The following is a 15,578-nucleotide window of genomic DNA, read 5'->3' as shown; positions in this document are numbered from 1 at the left end:
AGGAACTGTTTCCCAAATCTGCAGGACATGCTCTGTCTATGAATAAACCAACCCTGAGGGAACAGCCTATCCTTCCCCTCTCCTAGAGTTTGTAAACATCGAGTGCAGGGGCAGAAGGGTGGATAGGGAAGAGAAGCAAGATATCCTGGGGAGGACTGGCAGCTGGGCTTCACACATATGTCCCCAGGCAGATGTTTTTGGTATCTCCTATTCCTAATAGACACCTCGACCAACTAGATTGAGGCTTTTCCCTGTAGTTCAGAAAAGGCCGACAAAGTCACTTAGGTACTGCTTAATGAAATTATTCCTCATTTTGGGTGACAATGGGCCAGCCTTCACCTTTCAAATAACACAAGGGATGTTCACTTACAATCACTTACAATATTTATTTTGAGCAAGATTAAAAAAGATCCTTAAATGAACACTCATTAAATTGTCCAGTCACTAAAGCTAATTTAGGTTATACTTCTTTCTGTTGCTCTGCTCAGAATCTGCATTGCTCTTAGAACAACCTTGCAACTAAGCCCTTTTGAAATGCTGTGTGGTAGTCCATTTCTTACCTTAGACATAATAGTGAACTCTGAGTGGCACCAATTACTCCATTACTCAGTGTCTGGGGCAGGTGGAGAGTAGGCTAATATTCACCTGCTGAGCCTAGGTATTACACACTAATCCCTTCTAACTCCCAAATCTGTGAATCCAAGGGTTAAGATATATATTTCAGATCTTGGGAATCCCCTGGCACTGACACCCTGAGATCCAAAGGGATGGTTCTAGAAGGGTTATTCTGACCACTCTTACTGCTCTGAAATTTAAGGGCTTGCCTAATTGGTGCCATATCTCTTGCATTGAGCCTGTTTTTACTCCCAATGAAAAGAACATTTTTCAGAAGGAAGAGCTTCTGAATAGCATGGACATGAATAGCAACACCTACTCCTGTGAACCAGTTGAAGACTGCTATTAAAAAAGATATCTACCACCTGAATCCTGCCTTAGGAAACAAGATACTGAGTTCTTGCCATATCTGTGCTAATTTTCTTGCTTGTCTTTTTATATTATACGATACATATGCACAACCCCCTTCTCTAGGTTTAACTCCACACCCCTACCTCCAATGCAAGATTGTTATTAAATATTTTAATCTCTCCTCCTGTCAGTTATGCCCTGGAGTTTCCAGCTTTGCTCAGAAGTCTATGATCTCAATTTTTCGTTCTTATCAGGACTGGGGAAATATAATCTTCAGGGTTCCAGCATTAATGCTTCTTCCCTAGCGAAATAATTCTCAATTTCTCCCATATAGTACAGGAATTAAGGAAGCTTTGTTTTGTTTTGACATGATCCCCCATTTTCTGTGCCTCTGTTTTTTATCTTAGATATTTTTAAAGGTTTTTATTTCCCTTTTTGTTATAAGACTAATTCCAATGGACCAAATGTAGGCTTTGTAAATGTTTCCCAACGTTCTCCTGTAATTAATATTTCCAGCACTGGCTTCCTGTCCACCACAGGAGATAGGCATAATCTGGAAGTAATGGTCTCTCTGACATGGGCAACCCTTAATACTACCTACTCATACTCCTTCAAATAGCTTGGATGAGGAAAAGGAAGTATATACTGTTAGGGCCATCCCAGTGGGGACTTTGCCAACTAAAAACTATGGCACTCCAGACTGACTGGACAACTGTAAATTCTTTAATATTCCTGTCCAAATAAATGGTCTTGGATTATATCTCTGGATCTTCCGTAATGTCTCTGGCAATTAGTCAATCCACTAGAGAGATCATACCTTCAACTCAGCCCCATCCTTCTACAGCTTTTCTCCTATCACATTTATAGCTAAAATGTGCCTGTTACTGGTCCAGGCACATGCCAGAGCCTAATTATTTGGATTTTTAAAAGTTCTCTTCTGAACTCTGGCTTATTCTTATTTTTAATGGCAATAATCTCTTCAGTACTTTTCTACTATTCTGGATGGATGTCTGTACTTTAACTCTTGCAGTTCTCTTCATGACTACCATATTTCTTCTACTATTCCTGTTTCCCTTTCAATGTATGCTCAATGTCCCCTTGACCCCCTTGTCTCACTTAACAGAATTAGAAAGGCACTGCCTCTCTTACCTAATTTGCTTTTATAGGATCAGTTGGGGGTGGGGGAGGAGGGCAGGGACTGAAATCGTAGGATTTTTCACATCCCAGAAGATTTATAATGATCTTTCCAAAAGTCTGGCTGAAATCAACAACTACCTTACTAGTAACATTTGAGCTTTGGCTCAGCAATAACAATCCTTAGCCATTCTTACTTTATAAAACTGATGGGCCCTGTTGGTATCTGGGTACCTATGAATTCCTTGGAGAGGAGTGTTACTTTTATATCAACAACTCTGGTATTATTCAGTCCAGTGAGATTAATGCCAAACAATTACACAATAACTACAGTTCATTTTCCTTCACTCCTTGGTTAATGTCCCTATTAATTCCCTAATTGTCCCCTTGTGCATTTTGTCCCTTTTGCTGACCTATGCTTCCCTCCTCCTTTATTTAATTGGTTTGTTTCTTTTGTTTCCTCCTGACTCTCCCAGGTCAAGTTACTCCCATCACGTACTCTGGATCTCCTCTATTATGAATGAGGCAACAAGGGACTTTCATTTACAATAGCTTTAGATACAACTCTATGCCTCATGTCAGCTTGAAGTTATTACAGAACAATGATCTTCCAACTTGCTCCCAGCTCAGAAATGTGCCCTAGAAATTCCAACAGTGAGGAAGGATGGGAACTCAAACCAGCTTGTTCTTCCCCCTCCTTATTAGGAAACCTTTTTTTTTTTTTCTTTTATAATAACTTTATATTGACAGAATCCATGCCAGGGTAATTTTTTTACAACATTATCCCTTGCACTCGCTTCTGTTCCAATTTTTCCCCTCCTTCCCACCCCCTCCCCTAGATGGCAAACAGTCCTATATATGTTAGATATGTTGCAGTATAATTAGGAAACCTTTTATCAACATCCTCTGTGGTCATCAAGCATCCTTTATTTCCCCGATTCCTCTCTGATTCCTTTATCTCAATTCTTTTCTGGGTTCTTCTCCTTCTCTCTGTCTATAAAAATCTCTTCACAAAGTATTTCAAAAAATTTCAAAAAATCCCCTTTGGATTTTTCTATGACCTTTTCTTGTAAATAAAGGTACCTTTTGGTAAAGAGAACATCATCATTTTAATCTCTTTGGAATATGTTTATAATAGTGGTATATAACAGCCTCAAATGGTTATATAGCTTAGTAACTGAATATATTTGAAAATTGTTTTTCACAATAAGAAATAGCAGTAGAGTTATAAAAACTAAATTCATATCCTAGATCTGACATATACTGGCTCTAGTTCTTGATCTTCATTGGTAGAAGGGAGTTTCTTCTCTAAGTTCTTTGTACTCATGAAATCACAATCCCTTAATGATGGGATAAATTTATAGCTCCTTAACAACTCCACTAGTGTCCTCTAACAGTCTCTCCTAAACCACACAGTTGTTCTAATGTGTTTTTCTTTTTATCAATGACTGGGTGCAGTTTTTTCATAGTAGTTGATGCCTTGCCATAGCTGTTTTGAGAAAGCTAGTTCATATCCTTTTGAACATTTACCTATAGGAGAATAACTTCTATTCTCATAGATTTCTATCAGTATTTTATTAAATATCTTGGACAGTAGACCTTTAGAAAGGAAGTTGCATATCAAGTTTTTTTCCTCTCAACTATTTCTCAACTATTTTAATACAGTTATAATAAATATCAATATGTTAATGTGATTATGTATTTTAATTATTCAAAAATGTTCATTTCATCTCTTTCAATCACTTCATCATGACATGAATTCATGTCATGGCCTGGTATGAATAACATAAAAAACTCATCCCCTACTCAGAGTGAATTCCCTTCCTTTCTAATTTAATGGTGATATGGCTTTTTATGTTTAAATCATGAATCCCATTTGCAGCTTATTGTAGCAAATAAATGTTAGACTGTTTCCCAGTTTTTCCAGCATGCTTATCAACTATCAAGTTCTTACCTCAGTAACTGGTTTTTGGCTATATCAAACATATTACCATGTTTAATTATGTTTGGAGTCTGGTGTACCTAATCTATTATATTGAAAAGTTTTTTTTATTTTTTAAACTAGTAGTTATTATTTTTATATTTTGTGATCTAGTACTTCTAAGCCCTCTTTGTCCCTATTTTTGAAATAATTTCCCTTGTTATTTTTTTTTGTTGTTCCTCTAGGTTAATATTGTAATTACTCTCTCTCATTCTAATGCTTTATTTTTAGTAGTAGTCTGTAAATTTATTTTGGAAGTGTTTTTTTTAAAAATGTTGACAACAACCATAAACACTCAATATTCTCCAATTATTTACATCTTCTTTTACTTCTATAAAAAGAAAATTTTGTAATGGTTTATGTGTGTCTTGGGGGCTGGACTCCTGGAAATCTATAGTTATAAAGAATGAATTTCCCCACAAATTCTTTCTGTGAAATTTTATTGTTAATATGCAGAAACACTAGTTATTTCTGTTGATTTGTTTTATATATTGGTATTTCAATGAATTTTTAAATTGCTTCAAATTGGTCATTAATTGTTAGTTCATGTTTCTCTAAGTGAAACATCATATGGTCTGAAAAAAAAAGTATTAATTTTGTTTCTTCTGTTCCCTCAATTTTTTCCTCAAGCCTTAAGCTAATATTTTTAGGAGTATATCAAATATCTATGGCAAAAATAGATATGTTTGTTTTCAATTGAATCTTATCAGAAAAACTTCTAGTATATTTCCAGTGCAATTAATGATAGTTCTTATCTTTAAACACAGTCTATCAAAAGGAAAGGCCAGTTTATTCTTATAGTTTAAAATTTTTTTTAAATGTAAAAGCCTATTATATTTTATCTAAGTTTTTTTATACAGTCATATAGAGCTTATTTATTTTTCGTATTAAAATTGTCCACAATATTTTTAGGTTTCCTAATGTTAAATCAACCTTATATTCCTGGTATAAATCCATTCTGGGCATAGTACAGTCTTTTAGATATAATCCTGCAGCATTCTGCTGAAATTTATTCAGCATTTTAAATTGATTTTCATTAGAGATATTGATCAATAGTTTTATTTTTTCTACTTTCTTCTTTGGTTTCAGAAGCAGAATCCTATTTATTTATCTCATGGGGAAGTTGGTAGGATACTTTCATTTCCTATTTTTACAAATAATTTATGTAATGATGAAAATAATTGTTCTTTGAATATGTGATAAATTTTATTCACAATTTTATTTGTTCCTAGATTTTTCCTCCTTGATACTTTTTTCAAATTCTTTAAGTTATTATTAAATTCTTAAAATATCTATTTCTTATACGGTTTAATCAGAGTACTTGACATTTTTATAAATATTCACTCATTACATTTAATCAATCAGCACTGTCATACAAATGGGAAATCAGTTTATATTAATTTACTTTATTTCCTCGTCATTTATTGTGAATTTATTTTTCTAAATTTTCATTGTGCCAATTTGTTTTATTTCTCTGTAGTTAATGGTTTTTGTTTTGTTATTATTTTCAGAAACCATTCTAAGTGATACTATTAATTAGGTGGGATTTTTTCCTGTTCAATTTTCATCATTATCTTTGATATTTCACAATTTGTGAATTGAGGTGGGAGTTCTTTGTTGTTTTTGTAGTTTTGCTAGTTCTACTAGCAAATAATTCCATTATTTTTCTGTGCAGTTGGTAAAAATGTTAAGAGATTCCAATTCTCCCTTAGAATTTTTTTTTTGACTGCAATTCCCAAGCTTACTATAATTGTCATTTCATTAAGATATCTACTATGTACTATCTACTATATATCTACTATCTACAATGTAAAAAATTAGTGACTAATCACTGGAACTGGGTTCATATCTGACATATAAGTGACATTTAATACTTCTATGATCTTGGCAGTTACTTCACCTTTCTACATCTTGGTTTCCTTTTTTTTTTTTTTTTTTTTTTTTAAATCAAGTAGGGGCTTGTATTTGATGGTTTTTCAGATGCTCTCCAGACTGAAAGCCATGGACCTATGATTTTTTTTTAAATAGAATCCACCAATTTTTTGTTTACAAAATGTATCTTTCATTCTAAATTTCATGTCATTTCTTCATATTTCCTTTACTAATAACTTTTATTATATACTGGTTAATGATTGATATAATCATAATAATCTGCTTTCCTGTATTTGATTGTGGGGTTTGTATATGCTCTAGAATGGGGTCAATTTTTTATAAAAATGCTATGTACAACATATATATCTTTCAATCCCTATTCAGAAATTAACAAACACCATATTTAATTCTTTAAAAATTCTATTCAGGTCTTTTATTTCTTGCTTATTTAACTTATTGCCAAGAATTGTTAAATCAAAGAGCAACTAGATGGCACAAATGAATAGAGCACTGGCCCTGGAGTCAAGAGGACTTACTTCAGTTCAAATCCTCTCAGACACAACACTCATTAGCTGTGTGACCATGAACAAGTCACTTAACTCAATTGCCTTGCCAAAAAACCAAAAAAACCCAATAACTAAAGATACCAACTACAACTGCTAGATTTTTCAAAAAAATTATTGTCTATATCTGAAAGGGACACATTAAGATTTCTTACTATTAGAAATAGAAAAACTATTTCTCTATGTAATACTATTAAGGTTTTCCTTCTAATCATTGGATGCTTAATTAGAGTATATAATATTGAGTATTGATATCTCATCATTGATGGTATCTTAATTATGTTTCTTATTAGTATCGCCTTGTTTCAGAGATCATGGTTACCACCCTATTTTTTTATTAATTCATTCAAAATATGCTAAATTTTGCTCTAGCTTCTTTTAGCCATGTCAGTCTTTATGTTTTGAGTATGTTTATTTGGTCCCGAAGTTAGAAGGACCCGAGTTCAAATCTAGTCTCAGACACTTAACACTTCTTAGCTGTGTGATTCTGGGCAAGTCACCTAACCCCAATTGTCTCTGAAAAAAAAAAAAAAAGTTTATTTGTAGATAACACACTGCTGAACCCTGATTTTTTAATCCAGTCTGTTACTCTCCTGAATTTTATGGACAAGTTTATCCTATTTACATTTACAGAATTAACTACTAATTGTGTATTTCTTTTTTCATTTTTCCTTTCTGTATTTTCCTCCTTTAAAAAGAAAAGGAAGGTGACAAAAGAGGAGTAATGTGACTAATACTAATATTCAGTTATTTAAATGGGTTTATTCCCAGTTCTTTGCTCTAGTTCTCTTCACTTACTTTAGATCTACATTACTAGTTCTTCTAATTTCTCTCTCTTGTTTAGTCTTGTTTCACTCTATGAAAATTGTTTTAAGACTAATATTTTCTCCTTGACTCTATTCTCCTTCTTAAAATCCCTTATGTTCATTTTTATCCCAACATATTTCCCTATATAGTTTAATATATTTTTACACTAAAAACAATGTGCTTTTACACATATATGTTCAACTTACTTTTCTTCAAATAAGTCAGATTTAGAGGGATGATCATCATTCCCCATTTCCTCTAAGTTTACACATTCTTCAGAATTTCTGCACAGTAAAATTACGAGAAACAGAAACTCTTCCTACTTCTTCCCTAATGTATTCCTTTCTCTCTCCATTAAAAACAAACAAACAAACAAAACAAACAAACAAAAAAAAAAAAAAACAGAACAAAAACATGCTGAGGTCCTGTGTTTATCTTTCTTAATTTTTTCTGTGGTCACTAAAAATAGTGGAACTATCAAGAGAAATCTCTTTTCCTTCTACTGAAATTTAAAAAGGCTTTATTATAATAAATGCTCAAATATATTTGCTTTTCTGGCAAATTTTATTTGCCAGAATTTATTCAACTGTCTTTGTTTCTGTGTTAATGATTCTACTTAATGCTGGTCTTTTCATTGGGAACACTTGAAATTCTTATATTAAAGGTACATTAAAGGTACATTTCCCTCCCTCCTCCTCCTAGGCCCATAAGATTATCCTTGGTCTTATATGATTAAGTCATTTGGGGTTCTAAATATTTTATGATATCATATTCTATGATTGTCTCTTCAAAAAAAGAATTATTGCATGCTATTGAGCAGTTCCTTATTGTTTTGGCTATTTGCCAAATATTTTTTCTTTGATCTGGAAATTTTGGATTTTTTAAAAGACATTTCTGAATGTTTTCAATGTGGGGTTTCTTTAAAAAATGATTGGGGGCTATTCATATTTTTTTATTTTTCCCCTGGTTTCCAATATATCTGAGCAGTTTCCAAATTTTATGATCATGAAATAAAGTATCCAGATTTTTTGATCGGAAAGAGCTTTTCATGCGGTTCTCTTTCCCTGTAACCTATTTTTGATGTTTTTAATAATATGCTAGATACTATAGTTGAAATAGCATCTCTTTTAAAAGAAGTTGAGATGTCTAAACTCTTTAAAGTCAATAGGGATAAACCTTAGGAGTTAGTTGGTGCAAAGGAACAGGGATATAATAATCTCAGTTAATTAATGAAATCTCAAGAAATTTCTCCTGCTCCCAAGTGACTTCTTTTTTTTTTTTTTTAATTTTTTATTTAATAATTACATTATATTGACACTCGTTTCTGTTCCGATTTTTTTTTCCCCTCCCTCCCTCCACCCCCTCCCCTAGATGGCAAGCAGTCCTTTATATGTTGGATATGTTGCAGTATATCCTAGATACAATATATGTTTGCAGAACCGAACAGTTCTCTTGTTGCATAGGGAGAATTGGATTCAGAAGGTATAAATAACCCGGGAAGAAAAGCAAAAATGCAGATAGTTCACATTCGTTTCCCAGTGTTCTTTCTTTGGGTGTAGCTGCTTTTGTCCGTCATTTATCAATTGAAACTCAGGTCTCTTTGTCAAAGAAATCCACTTCTATCAAAATATGTCCTCATACAATATCGTTGTCGAAGTGTATAATGATCTCCTGGTTCTGCTCATTTCACTTAGCATCAGTTCATGTAAGTCTCGCCAGTCCTCTCTGTATTCATCCTGCTGGTCATTTCTTACAGAACAATAATATTCCATAACATTCATATACCACAATTTACCCAGCCATTCTCCAATTGATGGGCATCCATTCATTTTCCAGTTTCTAGCCACTACAAACAGGGCTGCTACAAACATTTTGGCACATACAGGTCCCTTTCCCTTCTTTAGTATTTCTTTGGGATATAAGCCCAATAGAAACACTGCTGGATCAAAGGGTATGCACAATTTGATAATTTTTTGGGCATAATTCCAGATTGCTCTCCAGAATGGTTGGATTCGTTCACAACTCCACCAACAATGCATTAGTGTCCCAGTTTTCCCGCATCCCCTCCAACATTCATCATTATTTTTTCCTGTCATCTTAGCCAATCTGACAGGTGTGTAGTGGTATCTCAAAGTTGTCTTAATTTGCATTTCTCTGATCAATAGTGATTTGGAACACTCTTTCATATGAGTGGTAATAGTTTCAATCTCATCCTCTGAAAATTGTCTGTTCATATCCTTTGACCATTTATCAATTGGAGAATGGCTTGATTTCTTATAAATTTGAGTCAGTTCTCTATATATTTTGGAAATGAGGCCTTTATCAGAACCTTTAACTGTGAAAATGTTTTCCCAGTTTGTTGCTTCCCTTCTAATCTTGTTTGCATTAGTTTTATTTGTACAAAGGCTTTTTAATTTGATGTAATCGAAATTTTCTATTCTGTGATCAGTAATGGTCTCTAGTTCATCTTTGGTCACAAATTTCTTTCTCCTCCACAAGTCTGAGAGATAAACTATTCTATGTTCCTCTAATTTATTTATAATCTCGTTCTTTATGCCTAGGTCATAGACCCATTTTGATCTTATCTTGGTATATGGTGTTAAGTGTGGGTCCATGCCTAGTTTCTGCCATACTAATTTCCAATTATCCCAGCAGTTTTTATCAAATAATGAATTCTTTTCCCAGAAGTTAGGGGCTTTGGGTTTGTCAAACACTAGATTGCTATAATTGACTATTCTGTCTTGTGAGCCTAGCCTTTTCCACTGATCCACTAATCTATTTCTTAGCCAATACCAAATGGTTTTGGTGACTGCTGCTTTATAATATAATTTTAGATCAGGTACAGCTAGGCCACCTTCATTTGATTTTTTTTTCATTAATTCCCTTGAGATTCTCGACTTTTTATTGTTCCATATGAATTTTGTTGTTATTTTTTCTAGATCAATAAAATATTTTCTTGGAAGTCTGATTGGTATAGCACTAAATAAATAGATTAGTTTAGGGAGTATTGTCATCTTTATTATGTTCGCTCGGCCGATCCAAGAGCACTTAATATTTTTCCAATTATTTAAGTCTGACTTTATTTGTGTGGAGACTTTTTTATAATTTTGCTCATATAATTCCTGACTTTCCTTTGGTAGATAGATTCCCAAATATTTTATGGTATCAACAGTTATTCTGAATGGAATTTCTCTTTGTATCTCTTGCTGTTGGGTTTTGTTGGTGATGTATAAAAATGCTGAGGATTTATGGGGATTTATTTTGTAGCCAGCTACTTTGCTAAAATTATGAATTATTTCCAATAGCTTTTTGGTAGAATCTCTGGGGTTCTCTAGGTATACCATCATATCATCTGCAAAGAGTGATAGTTTGGTTTCCTCATTGCCTACTCTAATTCCTTTTATATCTTTCTCGACTCTTATTGCTGAGGCTAGTGTTTCTAATACGATATTAAATAATAATGGTGATAGTGGGCAACTTTGCTTCACTCCAGATCTTACTGGGAAAGGTTCCAGTTTTTCCCCATTGCATATGATGCTTACTGATGGTTTTAAATATATGCTCCTGACTATTTTAAGGAAAAGTCCATTTATTCCTATGCTCTCAAGTGTTTTTATTAGGAATGGATGTTGGATTTTATCAAATGCTTTTTCTGCATCTATTGAGATGATCATGTGGTTTTTGTTTGTTTGGTTATTGATATAGTCAATTATGCTAATAGTTTTCCTAATATTGAACCAGCCCTGCATTCCTGGTATAAATCCTACTTGGTCATAGTGTATTATCCTGGTGACAATTTTCTGTAATCTTTTTGCTAATATTTTATTTAAGATTTTAGCATCAATATTCATTAGGGAAAGTGACTTCTTTTTTGACCCAGGGCTACTACTCTGGTGAATGTGGAGATAAAAGGAAGTAGAATTTATTTTTTATAATTATACTTTTATAAAATTCTTTATTATAAAATAAAGCTGCATTTCAAACCTAAACCTGAATCACTGACTTAGATATAGCTGAAAATATTTGGTGCTAGTAAAATTTGACTACAATGCATCCCAGGTTAATTTGCTATAAATTTGTGAAAGAAAAGGGACCAAGTAGATATGGTAGTCAAGTGCTCTCTGGTTGTAGAAATTTACCAGAATACAAGGAAACATAAATGGGAATCTGAGGAAACTCCTCAGTACCTAGCTCAGTACTTAACTCTTTCTTTCCTCTGTAACTCTTGTTCTCATACTAGGAGACCTCAACATACAAAATGACACTCCTACAAACTATTCCTATTCACTTCCCTCCACCACCAAAGATGGTGCTATCATAAATGTCCCACTGTTATATTCAAGAAATCTGAAATTATCTTGCTATTATCTACTGTCTTTCTTCCTTTCAGCCTTCTCATATCAAAATCTCTAACTCCTCAATCCTTCAGTTTTTTTCCCCACGTTAACATAGCGGTACAAATCTTTTTATTCTTTTTTTTCCTCCAACTTGACTCACTGGTGACTCACTTCAAATCTATACTATTTCTTTTTTCTTCAGTCTTCTTTTGAACTTTTCAAGTCCTCCAAAATCCCTTCATCTTTTCAATATTCTTATATAATATTCCTTTATCCATACACACTCTGATTCAGTGATACTGGCCACCTTTTTGTTCCTTGCAAAAAACACTTTATCTCTCAACTCTGGTCATTTCCACCAGCTGTCCCTCATGTTTAAAATGTCCCTTTTCACTTCTGCCTCCTGATTTTTTTCAAGCTGCAATTAAAATTCCATATTCTGCAAGATGTTTTTCCCAATCCCCTTTGTTAGTGCTTTCTGCCAAGATTATTTTCAAAGTGATATATCTCTTTTTTATATATAATTGTTTGTTTATGTGTTATTTTTCCAATAGACTGCTCCTTAAGAAGACAAACTGTTTTTTACTTTTTTTGTATCTCTAGTGCCCAGCTTCTAGTTGTCATTCAAAAAACACTTGTTGATTTCTCTTGGTACCCTCATAAGACATTGCTGCAGTGTATATGAGAAAGCTAGACTCCTCCACATTAGCATCTTAGCTAGAAATATCACATGTATAGTTTATCTAGATAGAAAAAGATACAAATTTAAATACACAAAAAACATATATACTTAATAAACTAGAAATAATGATTTAAACTAGTGTTTTACTTGTTTACTGACTTTACAAAAGAATTTAGCATGAAAAACTTGTGTATTTTTCTCCTTCATTTCCTTATTCTTTTTCCTTATATTGTTAATGAAAAAAACCTTGTTAACTCTTGCCAAGTTGAAAGAAATTCTCTAATCCGTAAAAGTTAAAAACTATGAGAACCTCCCCCCCCCCCACAAAACTCCTACAATAATAGACAATTTTAAGGCTCAAAAAAACTTCCTGAAACTGAAATCAAATACAAAAATTTAATCACTGCACATTTACCTCTGAAATAATTTCATTACCTACCTGTAATGAAAATGTTAGTGCAAGATCAGTTTCCACTTGTCCACTGGGAGGCAGCACAATTTCGTGAGACCTCAATATTCGTTTTGAGCCCTGTAATAAAAAGTAAGAAAACCTCTCACCAGATATAAAAACGAGAAATTTCCTGATTTAGATAACATAACTCAAATGATGAAAGAATTTCTCTAAGTTATATGGAGAAAAATCAGTTAGAGGTAAATTTAAATTCTTATTTTCCATTTAATAGTATTCTCCTCCCCATTTCCCCCACATGTCAACATTCACTTTTATAAGATTTTGAGTTCCAAATTTTCTTTTCTCCCTCCTTCCATTCCCTGCCCCTTCTCCAAAACAGCAAGCAATCTGATTTAGGTTATACATATACAATTATATTAAACATATTTCCACATTATTCATGCTATGAATCAGAATCACAAAGAAAGAGAAAAAACACCACATGGGGGTAAAAAAAAAAAAGAGAGAGAGAGAGAAAATAGTGTGCTTTGATCTGCATTCTGATTCCACAGTTTTTTCTCTGGATGTGAATAACATTTTCCAACATGACTCTTGTGAAATTGTCTGAGATCACTTACTATTGAAAAGAGTTAAATCTACCAAAGGTGATCATAGAACAATATTGATGTTACTATACAATATTGCTGTTATTATATACAACATTCTCCTAGTTCTACTCATTTCACTAAGCAACAATTTACATAAATCTTTTTTTGTTTTTTTCTGAAGTCAGTCAGCTCATCATTTCTTATAAAACAACAGTATTCATATATCATAATTTGTTCAGCAATTCTCCAAATGACAGACTTTCCTTCAATTTCTAATTCTTTGACACCATTCTGATATAAACATTTTTTGTACATATGAGTCCTTTTCTATTTTTTATGATCTCTTTAGGATACAACAGACCTAGTAGTGACATTGCTGGACCAAAGGCTTTACAGTTTCATAGCCTTTTAGATATAATTTCAAATTTCTCTCCAGAATGGATAAGTAAGCTTCAACAATGAATTGATGTTTCAATTTTCCCAAATCCTCTCCAATATTTATCATTTTCCTCTTCTATATTAGTCTGACAGGTGTGAAGTGGTACCTCTGAGTTGTTTCTATTAGCATTTTCTAATCAATAATAAAAAATATTTAAAACTAAATGCAAATTAAGAAAAAAAAGCAAATAGAAAAATACAGAAAAGAAAAATAAAAAACAAAAAGCATTGTCATGTGCCCAAACATGAGGGAATATTCAAAATATGCAACAATAAATTTCCATTTTAAAAAAGCATATATAATAATAGAAGAAATTCATGACTGTTCAACTTTTCTTGGCTTCCTTATATGCTATTCTTTTATTTTCTGCTGTATGATTTTTACTTTATTCTTTTTTTCTTCTCTTTCATCCCCTATACAACCTTCTCCTGAGCAGGCTCAATATTATACACTCTGAATAAGCATCCAACTATTGAAAGAAAAACCTTAATAACATAACATGGAGAAATAGTTTTTCTATTTCTAATTGTAGGAGACCTTAATGTATTTAATAAACAATTCTTTTTTTTTTCTTTTTGAAATCTAACAGTTCTAGTTGATTATCATTGGTGGTAGTGGTGGTTGTTTGCTTGTTTTGGCAAGGCAATTGGGGTTAAATGATTTGCCCAGGGTGACACAGCTAGCGAGTGTTCAGATTAGAACTCAAAACCTTCTGACTCCACGGCCAATGCTCTATTCACTAGCTGCCCCTTGATTTAACAATTCTAACAAGAAGTTAAATGAGAAAGAAATAAAAGACCTGAATAGAATTTTAAAGGAATTAAATATGAAGGTGATTTCCAAATAGGACTGAAAATTATATATTTCTTAGTAGTACATAGAACTTTTATTGACTCCATGCTAGAGTATACAAACCTCATAAACAAATACAGGAAAGTAGATATATTGAATGTATCAATTATTAACCAGAATTACTAACCAGAATATAATAAAAATTATGATCAGTGAAGTGATATTAAGAAATAACTTGAAACTTAAAAAGATACAATATATAAAACAAAGAATTGGTGAACTCTTAAAAAAAAATCATCAAAACCATAGTTTTCAGTCTAGAGAGGACCTAAAAAACCATCAAATACAAGACCAATTTTATTTTAAAAAATAATAATTTAACAATTTTTCAGTTTTTCAGCAGTTTTGTTTTTTGTAAAATAGTAAGTTCCCATCATAGAAGTTAGAGTCTGAATTTATCAGACACTAGATTACTACAGTCACTGACTGCTGTGTCTTATGTACCTAACCCATTCCACTGATTCACTACTCTATTTCCTAGCCAGTACCAATTAATTTTGATGACTGCCACTTTATAATACACTTTTAGATCGTCCTTAACATTTTTGGGTTATCACTTCATTTAATATTCTTTACCCTTTGCTCTTAGATGAATTTTGATTTTTTTGTCATTTTTTGTTTGTTTTTATTTTTTTCTAATTCTAAAATAATATTTTGATAGTTTTGATTGATACAGAACTGAATAAGTAAATTAACTTAGAGCTGACATTTTATTATATTAGTTTGCCTTACTTATGAACAATTAATAAAAAATTAATTAAATCTGACTTTATAAAAATAAGAATTAAAAAGTAAAAATGTTTTCTAATTGTGATTATATAGGTTTTGGTGTTATCTTGGCAGGTAGACTACCAAATATTTTATATTGTCTATAGTTATTTAAAAATAACTTATTATTTAATATTTTATTTTCCCCAATAACAAGTAAAAAAATTTACATTTATTT

The 15,578-nt window shown here is 32.3% G+C and overlaps 1 protein-coding gene across 7 annotated transcripts in view; it reads right to left on the bottom strand.

The window, feature by feature from the left end:
* Window positions 1-15,578, bottom strand: part of PACS2 (phosphofurin acidic cluster sorting protein 2) — a 424,977-nt gene that overhangs the window by 259,314 nt on the left and 150,085 nt on the right. For all 7 annotated transcript variants that reach the window (XM_051977991.1, XM_051977987.1, XM_051977988.1 and 4 more), the window contains exon 3: window positions 12,782-12,871. In XM_051977991.1, coding sequence (XP_051833951.1) covers window positions 12,782-12,871 — 90 coding nt within the window. The remainder of the gene's footprint in view (window positions 1-12,781; window positions 12,872-15,578) is intronic.

Source organism: Antechinus flavipes, chromosome 2 (assembly GCF_016432865.1).
Source record: "Antechinus flavipes isolate AdamAnt ecotype Samford, QLD, Australia chromosome 2, AdamAnt_v2, whole genome shotgun sequence".
Lineage (NCBI taxonomy): Eukaryota > Metazoa > Chordata > Mammalia > Dasyuromorphia > Dasyuridae > Antechinus > Antechinus flavipes.
Note: the sequence above shows the minus strand (reverse complement) of the source record. Positions and strands in the feature narration are given on the sequence as shown.